General features: G+C 36.1%; 1 protein-coding gene across 1 annotated transcript in view; it reads right to left on the reverse strand.

The window, feature by feature from the left end:
- The window catches only part of crtc1a (CREB regulated transcription coactivator 1a), a 33,711-nt gene that overhangs the window by 12,150 nt on the left and 3,929 nt on the right, over window positions 1-17,632 (reverse strand). The window contains 9 exon segments of the mRNA XM_051131996.1: window positions 2,777-2,863; window positions 5,722-5,736; window positions 5,738-5,827; window positions 9,033-9,209; window positions 9,327-9,475; window positions 15,809-16,020; window positions 16,306-16,349; window positions 17,268-17,353; window positions 17,501-17,595. Coding sequence (XP_050987953.1) covers window positions 2,777-2,863; window positions 5,722-5,736; window positions 5,738-5,827; window positions 9,033-9,209; window positions 9,327-9,475; window positions 15,809-16,020; window positions 16,306-16,349; window positions 17,268-17,353; window positions 17,501-17,595 — 955 coding nt within the window.

Here is a 17,632-nt window from a genome sequence, read left to right on the forward strand (position 1 = left end):
ATTTCTGTTGAACTTAGGAATGCATTGGCCTATCAGAATCACTTAGATTAGCCAGCGCTGAAAACGGAGCTGTTGATGATTACGCACAATCGTGAATTCCCTCATCAAACAACACAGTGCAGATACGATGTAAATAAAAGATTAAATTGTTAGCTTCATTGATTAAAACAAGGGTTTATGCATAACTTGTGCCAGATTAGACTAACGTCATGAACCGACATGTTTGTCTGTGAAGCCAGAATGTTACATGGCCAAAAAGAAACAAAAATGTATTGTGCTGCTTTCTATATCGATTTTAATGATCATTATTATAATATAATCTACAATAATGATTTTTGTCATAATATTGCAGCACTATAAGCTCCTTTTTTTACTTGTATAATTTAGATTCAATTTTAAAGTCTATTGTTATTGATAACAGTTCAAAATATTGATTAGTAAGTTGCTTTGGATAAAAGCGTCTGCTAAATGACTAAATGTAAATGTAATTGCAATAAGTAATTGGGTAAATTTAAGTATATGACATTAAAGACGACATATGGTTTTTATAAAAATAAGGTGATTGTAAAAATCACTCTCACAAATGTAAAAAATGCCCCTGGAAATCGATTCCAGGGTGCAAATATTTCCCCTGAATGGAAAAGTTCATTTCTGACCCTGATATGCACACCTTACTAGGGCTGCCTCCTAATAGTCAACTAACCATTAGTCAGCAAGAAGAGGCTTGGTTGACCAAAATTTTATTAGTCACTCAGATGCAGAAAAAAAAAATTCCACAGGAAGTGGCGACGGAAGTCATGCAGTCTGTGACGGAGAGATCATTAACAGCTGGTCTGTGGTAATATAGTACGTCGGGCAGGACATCCAAACACTCACCTATCATTCATCAACCTCAAATATGGCATATCATGTAAAATATGGAAGTAGTAGCAACTTTACATGGCCGCTCAATCTAATGCTAACCAAGAAAAATGTGCGCTATTGAAGTGTCTGTGCGTAGTGTTGAAGCTGAATAGTAGCGCACTTACTGCATGACAGATGGAGGTGCCGATGCAGTCACTCGCTCTTAAAAAAACACTGTCATTTTTGGCCATACAGATAAGAGTAATGCATCTTTCGAATCTGTAAAGACTCTACGTCTATTTGTGTGCACTCACAATAACAACAAAACATTGTGCTTTTATAAAATAATGAAAGCAAACAGGATGCTTTCTGCAGTCTCAGTCTCTGTGAACTTGAGCGCTAAACTCCGAAAACAAAAAAAAACACTAGTTTATCAATAAATATTAAGTTCATCCAGCCTCTGTACTGTTTTTCCCTGACACATTCATAATCATTACCTCTGCCGTGTGCTGTGGCAAGCTTTATGCGTGCGCTTATGTAAGCAATCAATGGCTCATTATTATGATTTAAATAGTTCATTAATAAACGTGCGATTAGTCAACTAATGCTTAAAATGAAAGACTACTAGTCGTCCAGAAAAATCTTTAGTCAAGGGCAGCCCTATGCCTTACCATGTATACCTTCAAATATACATTTATCTTACCTGAATCTGTTTGGCCTTGTAGAAGTTAAAATATTAAAAGAAGCCTTTTGGTATCGAGACTTCAAAGACTGGTTTTGCAATATGGAAATACTTTTTCTTTTGTCAGCAGTAATGTTTTTTTTTTTTAAATATATTTATTTATTTATGTCCTGTTTCTTATTATGACATGCAATGTTATATACATTGCCCTCCAAAAGTTTGGAAACACCCCTGGCAAAGTGTGGTTTTGGACAATATCGGCATAAATCCTTATCATTTTTTGGTGCAAATACATTAAAGTAACTTGACATTATCATTGAAGACCAGCAATAATAATTTTAATTTTGATTACATAATAATGGAAATATATACTTGTCAAAGTCAGACATGCCCCTTTGCCAGCTGTGATGCCTAGTTACTGGTTTAAACTTGGCCCAGGTTTTTAAAAAGATTTTTGGGTCAGCACACCCTAATAGCTTCAACAACTGATTGCCAATTAAGTTTAGAATACAATGAATTTCGGCCCAGATTATATAGAGAGGTAATAGCTGCTAATGGTGGATATTTTGTTGAATCGAAAATGTACGTTTTAATGTATAAACTGTTTATGTAATACAATATGCTTTCGTAGTGTGTTGTCCCTTAAAATTATCACAAATTAAAAAGCATTCATGCTAATATTGTCCAAAACCCCACTTTTCTAGGGCGTTTCCAAACTTCTGTGTATATTAGAATATATTATAATCTATACAAAAGTATTAAGACACTGTCTGAGAAGAGATGGTTTTAGTGGAAATGAGTGATAATGTCATAACTTAAATAAATTAAAATAGTTTTGCCATTTTAAAAACAAATAGCAGGTAAAGCATGCCTTTGTTTTTATTAAACACAAGAGTAGACAGAAACACTAAGGGGGGGAAAGTGTGGGATTTGGGACTGGAACATGACGCAGGGCGGATTCAAATCTACGTCCCTGTACGGCTCTTTTGTGCTGTACACCTGTGCTTTTCCCACTGTGCCAATACCGAAGAATAGTTAAAAGAAAACCTGAAAGCCTTCAGCTACCCTCTAGTGGCTAGTACATGTAAGGAGCAAGAAATTAATAGTTTCTGGACAAGCTTTTCACATATTTAGATAAACAGATAGAACTGCAATAAAATGTATGTGAACAATAGCATAAAGACTTCCAGATGAGCTAGAGCAGTTAAGGCACAATTCTAGTTATTTATACCACAGGCATAATGAGCTCACCTGCTGAGACAAAGCGCTGGTCTGTCGAGGGGACAGCTGCTGGTCGTAAAAGGCATCGCCAAAGACACTTCCAAGAATGGATGAGTGCTAAAACAAGAACACATTACAAATAACCATCCACGAAGAGGCTAAAGATAATGACTACAAATCACTCACAAAGGCCCTAAAACATTGTAATTAGCCCATGAGAGGATCTAAATCCACGAAAAATTCTGCGTCACATTTCATGATGCAAGATGACAATACTAATTCTGTATCACCATGTTTGACATGAAGACATTTTGACTCATCTCAAACACAAAAATATGTAGCAAGTGTACTCTACGGAAACGTAACACCTTGTTAAAAGCAACAGATGAACAAAAACATAAGCCTAAATCTCAAAAATCACAAAACGGCTTCTAGAGACCAAAGGAAAGGAGTTGCACACCATTAGAAAGCAAAAATCTGTTTTTTTGTGTTAAAGGAAAATGTGCTTGTGGCATCCATCTCAGCAGCAAAGACAAGGGTGTCCAAACTTGTTCCTGGAGAGCCACTGTCCTGCAGCCAGAGTAAAGTTCTTTAGACTAACTAGAAACTTCCAGGCAAGCATTTTGGAACTGAACTCTGCAGGACGTTAGCCTTCCAGAAGCAGAATTAGACACTCCCGGCCAGAGGAAAAGTGACTAAATAAATATAGATTTTTAGACTACATAATTATGTGTGAAAATATCAACTAGCACAGGATGTCTAACCTTTTTCCAGATCTTTTATTGGATAAAGACAGAGCAGAGATCCCCTGATACATACTGTATAAAACTCAATGTTGCATTTTGGGCATGTTATGTTATTACATGTATATACACTGCCAGTCAAAAGTAAGATTTTTCATGTTTTTTAAAGGTGTCTCTTCTGCTCACAAAGCCTGCATTTATTTGATCCAAAACACAGCAAAAGCAGCAATACTGTGAACTATTTTTTGGTATTTAAAATAACTGCTTTCTATTTAAATATAGTTTATAATGTAATATATTCCTGTGATCAAAGCTAAATTTTTAGCATCATTACTCCAGGCTTAGTGTCACATGATCCTTCAGAAATCATTCCAATATGCTGATTTCCTGTTCAAGAAACATTATTTATTATTATTATTATTATTATTATTATTATTATTATCATCAATATTTAAAACAGCTGAGTAAATTTTTTGAGGATTCCCTGATTAATAGAAAATCCAAAGATCAGCATTTACCTTAAATAAAAAGCTGCTGTAACATTATACACCATTTAAAAGCTTGGAGACAGTAAAATAAATATATATATATATATATATATATATATATATATATATATATATATATGTGACCCTGGACCACAAAACCAGTAATAAGGGTAAATTTTTCAAAACCGAGACTAATATATCATCTGAAAGCTGGATAAATAAGCTTTCTATTAATGTATGGTATGTTAGGACAATATTTGGCTGAGATACAACTATTGAAAATCTGGAATCCGAGGGTGTAAAATAAATCTAAATACTGAGAAAATTGCCTTTAAAGCTGTCCAAATTAAGTTCTTAGCAATGCATATTACTAATCAGAAATTAAGTTTTTATATATTTACAGTAGGAAATTTACAACATATCTTCATGGAACATGATCTTTACTTAATTTCCTAATGGTTTTTGGCATAAAATAAAAATCATTAATTTTGACCCACACAATGTATTTTTGGCTATTGCTACAAATATACCCCAGTGACTTAAGACTGGTTTTGTGGTCCACGGTCACACACACACACACACACACATATATATATAGGTGGGGGAAAGAAATAACAGAAATTAATACTTTTATTTACCAAGGATGCTTTAAATTGATTAAAAGTGATGATAAAGACATTTATAATGTTACAAAAGATTTCTATTACAGATAAATGCTGTTCTTCTGAGCTGTTTTCAACATAATAATAAATATTTTTTGAGCAGCGAATCAGAATATTAGAATGATTTCTGAAAGATCATGTGACTGGAGTAATGATGCTAAAACTTCAGCTTTGAAACCACAGGAATAAATTACATTTTTAACATATATTCAAAAAGAAAACAGTTATTTGAAATAGTAAAACTATTTCAAAATTTCACAGTTTTTGCTGCATTTTCAAATAAATGCAGGCTTGGTGAGCAGACAGACTTCTTTAAAAAAAAAAAAACAAAAAGAAAAAAATGAAAAATATTACCGCTCAAAAACTTTTGACTGGAGTGTAGTACAATATTAATGTACTTACAAAATTCATATTGTTTAGATTGCAGAGCCATTATTGATCTATAAAGTAATTTACTTAAATTCGAATTAAATTCTGTATTTTTCAAATATTTTGTTTCTTTTGTTCAGGTCTGAAAAATATCTCGTCTATTAGTCATTATGAAGGCTTTCTGCTGAAGCAGCGTTTTTTTTATATTTCTGCTCCAAAATACTTTTTTTCTTTCTTTTTTGTGATTGAGGCCATTTTTCTGGCCATGGCATCTGAATTGGCTGGTAGATCGCGTTGAATATGTTTGCTTTTTCTACACAAAAGTCTAATTTTAAAACATTACTATTCAAATTTGTAATGATTTCATTGTTCATTTACATTAAACATTTTCAAAGGACAATTATTTTTGTCACACCGACACAACCATCAATTTTGCTCAAAATGCACAAAACGCACATGATCCGGTGAAAGGATGCGTAACAGCGATGGCAATTTGAGTATGGCGTACATTAAAATTGGCCTGTATCGCTAATCAGCATGATACACAGAACGAGTAAGTGGTGCTCAGACACACAGCGAAGCAGCCGGGATAAGAGAGACTGGGAGACACGACTGGACTAGGACACACAGAGCGGCTAAAGGGACAGGCTCCAGATCGGCTCCAAACAAAACAAACTACAGGAGGAAGCAGCGGCTGCTGGATTCGCCCTTACTTGAGGCGAGCCCCCCCGGAGAGAAGCCTTGATTGGAGACCGGAGAGGTTGGAGACTGATTGGCCGAAGACCCCACCCTACAGCGGTACTGCTGGAGGGAAGCAGCCTATATGGGACAACACCAAGTTAGACCAGCAGAGCCCCTGTAGGGGGACCTCTGACTCAGGGTATGTGGCCTGTGGCTCTCAAGTAACAATTTACAATGTCTCTGCTTACTCTGTCATGTAAACTCTGCAGCCAGGACATTTTTTACCAGGACATCAGCTAAATGACCTGATTCTTTATAAATGGAAATACGTATTTTCTGTCTTTACTTGATAGTATGAAATCCAGATTTCTTCATTTTCTCAAGAATGAGAACTTTATTGAGAAAGAAAGAAAACTGCTTGTTTTGCACTACCAGTCAAATGTCTAGACAGGTTTAACTTGTGTTTTTTATGATTTTAAAATCTGTCTGATCTAAAGGCCTATCATACATGCTTGAAATTAATTTTACAGATAATTTAATGTTTGTCCACATACACTACTGTTTAAAAATGTAAATGTTTCTGCACAGATAGCAACGCAACTGACACATTCAAGGCCAAGAAAGGTAGTAAGGACATCATTAAAATAGTCCATGTGACATCAGTGGTTCAACCTTATTTTTATGAAGCTATAAGAATACATTTTGTGTGCAAAGAAAACAAAAATAAATATAGCTGCAAGCAGCAATTGCGGGGCCAAGCACAAAAGAGGCAGAATGAGGAGTTAAGCACGGCAAGGAGCAGCAGACCGACTACAACAGTGAGTAACTTAAGCCATTTTAGGATAATATCAGTTGAAATGGCTGAAAAATCATAAATACAACCAATCGTAATAAAATTTAATGGCTTATCACTTTTGACCAACAGGTGGTGCTGTTTTCAAATTGATGTGACGTGTTCTGTGTGAAATGACAATGACACACACAAAGTTTGCCGTCATTATGTCAAAGCTTTGCAGAGATACAGCCTCAGATGTAGTTTGGCATCTTTCCAGCAAATTTGTTGATGCGCTAAATGAAAACGGTTTCGTATATCGACACGAAATTCATAACTTTTTGCCAGCATAGTCTGAAGATGATCTGAGTCAAATTTGGTGAAGATCGGACTAACAGTCTGGGAGGAGTTTGAAAAAGTAGGTTTTGTACATTAATCAAAATGGCGGACAGGAAGTTTGGCCAATTTCGGCATAATGGGTATCAATGTTCTTGACTTGACCCAAGGAATCTATTGGCATCAGTTTCATTCCAATAGGCTAATGTAAACAGAAGTTATTAGCATTTTTGTAAATTTAATTATTAATGTTTAGTGAATGGCGTATTACTTCTGACCCATAGGTGGCACTGTTACCAAATTGATGTGGCTTGGTCAGAGTGTGGTGACAATAGCACATATAAAATTTGGTGTCAATATGTCAAAGCTTTGCAGAGATACAGACTCGGATGCAATTTGGCATCTTTCCAGTAAATTCGTTGATGCGCTAAACGAAAACGGTTTCGTGTATCGACACGAAATCCATAACTTTTTGTCAGCATGGTCTGAAGATGATCTGAGTCAAATTTGGTGAAAATTGGACTAACGGTCTAGGAGGAGTTCAAAAAGTAGGTTTCCAACATGAATCAAAATGGCGGACAGGAAGTTCAGCCAAAATTGGCAAAATTGGTATCGGTGTTCTCAGCATGACCGAAGGAATCTATCAAAATCAGTTTCATTTCAATAGGCTAATGTACGCAAAAGTTATTAGCATTTTTTGAAATTTCGTTATAACTTTTGACCACAAGGTGGCGCTGGCCCCAAAATTTTTATGTACATTCAGGGCATGGTGCCGAACATTTTTGTAATTAATGTCGAAACGATACGCTAATCCGTTCTCAAGATACAGCATTTTAAAGCTAAATTCAAAATGGCCGACACCCAAAATGGCTGACATGGGAAAATTGGATATGGTTCGACTCGGTATGACACACCGAATCTAAAGAGACCAGTTTTGTGATTTTTGGACAAATCATTCAGCCGTTATAAAGAAAAATAGCCATTTTTCGTATCTCCTGACCACTAGGGGGCACTGCACCGAAACACTGCAGGTAGGCTCAGGTCATGCTTGTTATAACACACACCAAGTTTGGTGTCAATATGACAAACTATTACAGAGATATAGCCTCACATTGATTTTTGCTAGCTTTTCGTAGAATTCTTTCGCGTGTTATTCGTGAACGGCTGGACGAATCGACTTGAATTCCATAACTTTTTGCCAGCATGGTCTGAAGATGATCTGGATCAATTTTTGTGACAATCGGTGCAACGGCCTAGGACGAGTTCGAAAAAGTAGGTTTTACGAACAATTGAGAATAGCGAAAAAAACTAAACCTTACGATTTTTGAATTTTGGTGTCCATTCAACTCGGCATAAGCCAAGGAATCAGAGGAAAAAAAAAATTTTGTTGTGTGGCTTACGGTTCAAACGTTATTAGCATAAATCTTTTGAAAGTTTGGACAAGTGGTGGCGCTAGAGACTTTGAGTTAGAGACTCCAAACTTGCTATGGTTAATGTTGGGACTGTCCTCTATCAGTGTGCAAAATTATACAACTTTCCCGCAAGCGGTTCTATGGGCTGCCATAGACTTGCGGCGGAAGAGGAAGAAGAAGAAGAAGAAGAAGCGGAATAATAATAACGCCAACGGATACAATAGGTGCCACCGCACCTCTGGTGCTTGGCCCCTAATGACTTGATTTGAACCAGAATATACAGACGATGAACTAAGACAGTTGGACATTCTACTTTAGAACGGAAGAGAAGAAATTGATGAACAAAGTCGTTATTTTTGGGGGGGGTTTTGCACACAAAAAGTATTCTTTTCATAAAATTAAGGATTATTTTCAACAATTTTACTACCTTTCTGGGCCTTAAACGTGTCAGCTGCATTGCTGTCTACGCACAGTCAGAGAGCTCTAGGATTTCATCAAAAATATCTTAATTTGTGTTTTAAAGATGAACAAAGGTCTTACAGTTTTTGAACAACATGAGAATGAGTAATTAATGACAGAGTTTTTATTAAAATAATTTTTATTTGGCTTTTTTTCCCACTACATACTCATTACTGCTATTTCCTACATTTGTGTATAATTATTAGGTAAGCCTAAACATTTGACTGGTACAGTATTTGTTAGCATTTTCAATATAATTAAACCTTTTATTGCCATGTATGATCTGATTGACAGACCATACATACCCAATATCTAGGTATCCACTTGCGGACGTATGGAAGCAAATGTTAGGATGTGATCTTACCGTGTTGATATCAATGCCCACAGAGGTTTGCGTCTGGCTGCCTGAGACAGGTGGCAGCTGGGTGTTCTGCTGAAGCTGAGGAAGCCCACCGACCCCCTGTGTCTGTGTGGACGGCTGACTGAAGAAAGCATACTGAGCCAACTGCTGCTCCAGTGTCATGGCATCTATCGTCACCGCCTATTCAACACAGATTCAGAATGAGAGACTGTATTTGCATCCAAGCGATTAAATTAGCATTTAATGTATCTCTGTATCACCAGCTCAAATCAGTCCTCGTCAGCAGCTGAGTGTTACCTGTGATAGAGAGAGCGGAGGAGAGAGGGTGGGCGACAGCTGCTGAAGACTCGGGTGCTGCTGGGAGTCTGTGTTGAGGATCAGAGGAACTACATTCTCATGACGGCGCTGAACACTCACTGTCACTGTGGGCTGGGCTGATGTCACACCTGATAAGAGGAATGGGTGGAATAAAGTAGATTGACTGAACCCGCAAGCCCTGCGTTAGTTAGGGGCCAAGCACTGAAAGTGTGATGGCACCTATTGTATCCGTTAGCATACTTTTTCTTCCGCTCTGGAAGTCTATGACAGCTCATAGAACCACTTGCGGGAAAGTTGTGAAATTTGGCACACTGATAGAGGATAGTCTCATCATTAGCCACAGCAAATTTGGAGTCTCTAACTCAAACTCTGTAGCGCCACCACTTGTCCAAAGTTTCAATCATTTTATGCTAATAACTTTTGAACCGTAAGGCACAGAATCAAAATTCTTTTTTTCTTTGAATCCTTGGCTCATGCCGAGTCAAATTAAGTCCAAAATTCAAAAATCGTAAGGTTTAGTTTTTTTCTATAAATTTTTATTCGTAAAATCTATTTTTTCGAACTCGTCCTAGACGGTTTGTCTGATTTTCACCAAAATTGGCTCAGATCATCTTCAGACCATGCTGGCAAAAAGTTATGGAATTCAAGTTGATTAGTCGAACCGTTCTCGATTAACGTGCAAATTAATTCTACGAAACGCACGCAAAAATGTATGTGAGGTTATATCTCAATACGGTCTGGCGTATTGAGAGCAAACTTGGTGTGTGTAATGACAAGCATGACTTGAGGCTACCTGCAGTGTTTCGGCACAGTGCCACCTAGTGGTCAGAAGATATGTAAAATGGCTTTTTTTGCTTATAACTTCTGAATGGGTTGGCCAAAAATCACAAAACTGGTCTCTTCAGATTCGGTGCATCATGAGTCCAACCATATCCAATTTTCCCATGTCAGCCATTTTGAGTGTCGACCATATTGAATTTTGTCCAAAAATGCAAATGCAAATACACATTGACATATTGTTATGAAACTTGGTATGTGTCTTCGGCACCATGACCTGACAGTACTCAAAAGGTTTGGATGTAGCGCCATCTTGTGGTCAAAAGTTATAACGAAATTTAGAAATCTGCTTATAACTTTTGTTTTAATTGGCCTACTCTACTGAAACTAGTCTTGATATATTGCTTGGATCATGCCGAGATCATTGATACCAATTATGCCATAATTGGATGAATTTCCTGTCCACCATTTTGATTTATATTGAAAACCTATTTTTGCAAACTCCTCCTAAACTGTTCATCCGATTTTCACCAAATTTGACTCAGATCATCTTCAGACCCTGCTGACAAAAAGTTCTGGATTTCGTGTCAATGCTTAGTAGGAAACGGTTTTCGTTTAGCGCATCAACGAATTTGCTGGAAGGATGCCAAACTGCATCTGAGGCTGTATCTCTGCTGAACTTTGACATATTTGCACCAAACTTTGTATGTGCCATTGTCACCTCACACTGACTACGCCAAAATGCTAATAACTTCTGATTGCATTAGCCTATTGTAATGAAACTGGTCTCAAAACATTCCTTGGGTCATGCCGACAACACACATACCAATTATACCACAGTTGGCCAAACTCCTTTTCCGCCATTTTGATTAATGTACAAAACTTACTTTTTCAAACTCCTCCTAGACCGTTGGTCCAATTTTCACCAAATTTGACTCAAATCATCTTCAGACTGTGCTGACTCAAAGTTACGGATTTCGTGTCAATAGACAAAACCGTTTTCGTACAGCACCACTGCAAATTTGAGGCATGATGCCAAAATGATTCTTAGGCTCTGTAAAGGTTTGACATAAAGACACCAAACTTTGTGTGTGTCATTGTCAGCTCACACAGAACACATTACATCAATGTGACAACAGCGCCACCTGTTGGTCAATAGCGAGAACCCATTAAATCATATTAATAGTTGTATTTATGATTTTTCAGCCATTTCAACTGATATTACCCTAAAATGACTCTAATTACTTATTGTTGAGGTCGGTCTGTTGCTCCTTGCCATGCTTAGCTCCTCATTCTGCCGCTTTTGTGCTTGGCCCCACAATTGCTGCTTGCAGCTATATTTATTTCTGCTTTCTTTGCACACAAAAAGTATTCTTGTAGCATCATAAAATTACGGTTGAACCGCTGATGTCACATGGACTATTTTAACAATGTCCTTACTACCTTTTTGGGCCTTGAACATGATAATTGCTGTCAATGCAGGGCCAGAAAGCTCTCAGGTTTCATCAAAAAAATATCTTAATTTGTGTTCTGAAAATGTTCTGAAAGTTCTTAGGGTTTGGAACAACATGAGTATGAGTAATTAATCTCAGAATTTTCATTTTGGGTGAACTATCCCTTTAAATGAATTTGTTAGAGGCTCTTCAACACAAACAACCTAAACAGCATTAGGGATGGGCGGATTGATCCTGAAATATTGATACTTTCGATACTGACATTGTATCGAAAGGATTGATCCTCACATAAAAATATTGATTCTAAAGTGAATTTTTAACCATTAATTTTATTTATTTTACAAGAAGTTTGGTGCATAAAATAAGCCTCTAAGAGGAACAATAGACTATTAACGAATTATTGTGTAGGACAGAACTATTTCTCCTGCTCATCGGAACACACGCAAATGCTGTAAGACAGAACCAATCGATTACAGATAGCCTTCGCTGCTGACGCTTCATTCAACATTGATAATAATCAGAAATGATGTTTCTTCCTCTTCTTCTCATGGTATTGAAATAATAAAGCATTATTTAAAAAAAATGCTTCTTGAGTAGCAAAGTATATTAGAATGATTTCTGAAGGATCATGTGACACTCAAAGACTGGAGTAATGATGTTAAAAAAAATTCAGCTTTGATCACAGATGCTTTTTAAATTACATTTTTCAAAATATATTAAAATAGAAAATAGTTATTTTAATTGTTCATTTTCCCAAACTTGCTGTTTTTACTGTTTTTTTTTGTTCAAATAAGTGCAGCCTTTGTTAGCATGGTTAAAGACACATTACAAAATCATACTGACCTCAAACTTTTGAACAGTATAGTGTACGTGAATTATTTATTTTAATTAGGCTACTTTGTGTAAGTAAATTTATTTAAAATGGTTGTCAAAAGTTCAAATTGGTTGTTATTTCCTGTAATTGCTGTCTGTAAGAAACAATTTGTGCTGAAGTTAGGCCTTTAGGGGTACAACAGCCTGGCAACTTTTTACACACACGCACATAAACAAAAAAAAAACAACACAGTTTGCAACAGTAACCACAGTATTTGTAGTAAAACTGCAGTAACAACAAATTTACCATGGTTAACACCCTCTCTTTTGACTTGCTTCCTTCTACCATTCAACCAACTATTTCAATCATAATATTTGTAGCAAAAACCATGGTAATAATAATTAGTAATACTAATACTAATAATACTACTACTAATTATTATTATTATTATACATTTTAGTACTAATGTAACACCATGGTTATTTTTTATCAGGTACCCTCCAAGGTACACCTTTGTACCTTATCTACCCTTAATGTGTGTGTACTTGTATGGTACTAGTATGCTCCCTGGCTTTTAGGGGTAAAGAAAGGTGCACCTTTGAGGTTACTGCCCAGTAAAGAGCTAAAATACAAAATTTTAGTTCATTTTATTTCTGACAGTGTTATCAAAAAAAAAAAAAAACGCTTATGAAATGTTTAAAACACATGACTTTCAAATATAATGTTAAGTAGGTATAATTACTGATTTTATTCTTTTAATAATTTAAAAGATCAGTTTAGTTTAGAGGTATCGGTATCGGTATTGATATCGACGATACTTGGCTTGAAAATATAGGTATTGGATCGAAAATAAAATACAAAGTATCGCCCATCCCTAAACAGCATACTTCTGTGTGCTTTGGTCCGTGTTGTCAAATAAAGCAACCACAAAAAAATTTACAACCTACTAACAAGTTACAAACCAGCTAGTAGTTACTAAGCCTCTAGTTCCAGTTTATGTTAAAACTTACAAACAGATGGGGCAGCCCTACCTAGATGCTGAATAAATAGCATCCTGATGATTTTCAATGAGTGTGAAACTCTTAAATATGACATTGAATCTGAGGAAATGTTAAATACTAGCAGCCAGAGTTATTAGATTGTTTTAACCAGAGAGAGAATCTAATACTAGAATCTAAGTATTATACTTATATAAGTATATACTAATATATACTTATACTAGTATACTAAGTAGTATACAGGGCCCACTAGGGAGCCTCAGCAAATTTCAAACATGCCCTGAAAATAACTTAAAATGATTTAAAACACATGTAAGCATTAAATCAAGCTAAAACAACTAAAAATCTAAATATCTGAAGTAAATTATGATTAAAGGAGCAGTTCACTTTCAGAACAAAAATTTACAGATAATGTACTCACTCCCTTGCCATCCAAGATGTTCATGTCTTTCTTTCTTCAGTTTAAAAAAAAATTATGTTTTTTGAGGAAAAAAATTCAGGATTTCTCTCCATATAATGGAATTCTATGGTGCTCCCAAGTTTAAACTTCCAAAACGATCCCAGCCAAGGAAAAAGGGTCTTATCTAGCGAGACGATTGGTTATTTTCTAAAAACATATTACAAATTAATTGTCTTGGTCTAGCTCTGCATGAACTGAGTATTCCTGTTTATGACAGCTAGATTATGTCGAAAAACTCCAGTCTCATTTTCTCCTCCAACTTCGCTGTTTAACTTTTTTTGCACAGGGCGTCTAATCTTTTTTTGCTTGTTTACCTCGTAAACACTGGGACAGTACTTCTGCAGTGACGTAGGACGATTTTGAAGTTGAAGGAGAAAATGAGATGGGAGTCTTTTTGCTAGATAAGACCTTTCTTTGTTGGCTGGGATTGTTTAGACCCCTTTGAAGCTGCAGTTAAGCTGCATTTTGGAAATTCAAACTCAGGGGCACCATAGAAGTCCAAAATATGGAGAGAATTCCTAAAATGTTTTCCTCAAAAAACTATTTATTTACAACTGAAGAAAGAAAGACATGAACATCTTGGATAACAAGGGGGTGAGTAAATTATCTGTAAATTTTTGTTCTGGAAGTGCACTATTCCTTTAATTCACCCCCTCAATAAGTTTTTTCTTTGAATGAACAGAATTCCCAATCTAGAAAAACCTGGATAACATGAGGTAGCTTAATTTTAAAAGTGTGCTTTCTATAACATGTAAAGTAATAAAATCTTAAAACACTGTGGGCATTTTTATAAACAATATACCTATTTCTAGTTATGCCAAGCTCTAATTCATTTTACTGTACAGAAAGTAAGTAAAAATAATTTTTTTATCAGAAAAAAAAACTCTCCCGTAGTTGACATGTTTGATCTTGATAGCAAATAAATGCTATAGTTAGCTCAAGCTTTTATCACCTTTATCACTAGCCAAAGTCAAACCTTATTTCTGTAAGAAAGGCTTTGAAATTGTTATCCATATTTTTATCTCGTCAACACTTGATTATTGTAATTCACTGTTTTATAGGTTGCCTCTCTCTTCCATTTCTCACCCTCAAATAGTCCAAAATGTGGCTTCTCGTTTGCTCATGGGAAGTAAACGGAATCATATTAAGCCTATCTTACCCTCTTTTTATGGGCTACCAGTTCAATACCACATCGATTTGTTTACATTTATAAAGCCCTTAATAATTTAGCTCTCAAACGTAATCCTTACTCAACAGTCTTACTAGACTGTTTGCACCATTACCTGATAGAGCTGCTCCCACGGTGTCTGAGTTTAAACCAATGCTAAAAACTCATCTTTTTCTTGTGCTTTTAACTCATTTTAACTGTGTTCATGTATTATGTACAGCACTTTAGTCAACCAAGGTTGTTTTAAATGTGTTTTAGAAATAAATATGAACTTGAAAGTAGAAAAGTCCTGTAAATTGTTAAACAGAGCGGGATCCCTGAAAAACATTCAGCTCTGAAAGGGTGACACGGAAGAGAAGAAATTGTTGAATAAAGACGTTATTTTTGTTTTCTGTGTGCACAAAAACTTTCTCGTAGCTTCGTAACATTACGGTTGAACCACTGATGTCACATGGACTATTTTAACAATGTTCTCTCAGATTTCAGCAAAAAATATCTTAACTTGTGTTCCAAAGATGAACAAAGGTCTTATGGGTTTGGAACGACATGACGCTGAGTAATTAATGACAGAATTTTCCTTCTTTGGTGAACTAACCCTTTAAATTTCTGGAATTCTGAAACTTAATTATCATTTTAAATATTGTTATTTAATCTAGTTATATCTATGGACACTCTTTTCAAAAAATTTTATACAGCAGATGTACCATTGGATACCTATTAACCTACATAGGGCCTTGGAGTCAAAAAGATTGAAAATGACTGTCCTAATGCATATGCTTGTGAGAATCACCTTGGCTGACAGACGTGAGGCCCATGTGAGTGTTGGCCAGGTTGCCAGTGCTGTTGGAGGCACTGAGAGAGGACGTGGAGTCATCAGGGTCCAAGGGTGTGGGGAGAGGAGGGGGAATCTGGATGTTGGTTAGGTCTGGCAAAGAGCCGCCCGTGTTGTGCGCCGCTGGGATTAGAGATGCAGTCATTTCCTGATCTGGAGATGGAAATATACTGGGGAAATGACATGAGGGACGTTAGAAGGAACTGGGATAAATAGATATAGTCAACAGAAAAAGCCCATTGTATTGATTATGATGTGATAAAACAAGGCTGTTGTAAAAAAGGTAGATATGACCGGATGGTTGTTGGGTTGGGATAATAAAGGGGTAATTGTTTGCTTGAATGTCCTTGACATTTCAATCAACAAATGATAAGTACTGCACGCTCCTTGTATTCACCTACCCTCTACTTTACACTATCAGCACCAATAAGAAAATCCAGTGAAATCACACTTACTTGATTCCAGGTATTTTGTTTGACTTGGGCCTTGGCGAAGTAGTCTATGAAAAAACAATACATACTTTGTTAAAGGAGAAGTCCACTTCCAGAACAAAAATGTGCAGATAATGTACTCACCCCCTTGTCATCCAAGATGTTCATGTCTTTCTTTCTTCAGTCATAAAGAAATTATGTTTTTTTGAGGAAAACATTTCAGGATTTCTCTCCATATAATGGACTGCTATGGTGCCCTGAGTTTGAACTTCCAAAATGCAGTTTAAATGCAGCTTCAAATCATCCCAAATGTGGTCGTAAACGATCCCAGCCGAGTCTTATCTAGCAAAACGATTGGTTATTTTCATTTTAAAAAATTCCTTTTAAATACTTTTTAATCTCAAACATTTGTCTTGTCTTGCTCTCTCTGAACTCTGTGTATTCTGGCATAAGACAGTTAGGGTATGTCGAAAAACTCTGATTGTAACTTCAAAAATCATTTCCAAATTATCCTACATCACTGCAGAAGTACTGACTTAGTCTTTGCAAAGTAAACATGCGAAGAAGATCAAACACCCTTAACAAAAAACGTAAAACAGCTGTCATGACCTGGAAAAAAAACAGAGGTCGGGAAGAGCAAGACAAGACGAGCGTTTGACATTAAAAATGATATAAATTGTATTATTTTTATGAAAATAACCAATCATCTCACTAGATAAGACCCTTCTTCCTCGGCTGGGATCATTTACAACCGCATTTAAACTGCATTTTGTAAGTTCAAATACGGGGCACCATATTAGACCATTATATGGAGAAAAATGCTGAAATGTTTTCCTCATAAAACATAATTTCTTTACTAAGACAGGAACATCTTGGATGACAAGGGGGTGAGTACATTATCTGTAAATTGTTGTTCTGGAAGTGGACTTCTCCTTTAATAAAATGTTCCACGAAATTCATATTGAAGAAATTATTTCTAAACGTACCTTTTTGTGATCCCATATCTGGTTTTGACCTTCCTTGTCCATGTCACTTTCAGGTTCCCCTGTTCCTGGCATAGTGAGAAGAAGAACTAGTACATAGAGAGGGATGAAATCATGTACTGAAACAAGCGCAGGAAAAATTTGACAGGATATAGCACACTGCAACATTCAACATTATTGATGAGAGAATTTAATAGATCATAAAGCAATAGAATTAAAAGAAACATTGTATCAACCTTGTTTTGGTTGTAAATCTTGAGACCCTCCTGCAAATGCATCTTGTGGGTTTGGGTTCAAAGTGCTCTGGTGCAGGGCAGAGTCTGAGTTTGTCCTACAAAACAAGCACAAAGAAATTCAAGAATCACATG

The sequence above is a fragment of the Labeo rohita genome, chromosome 2 (genome assembly GCF_022985175.1).
Source record: "Labeo rohita strain BAU-BD-2019 chromosome 2, IGBB_LRoh.1.0, whole genome shotgun sequence".
NCBI classification, from domain to species: Eukaryota; Metazoa; Chordata; class Actinopteri; order Cypriniformes; family Cyprinidae; genus Labeo; species Labeo rohita.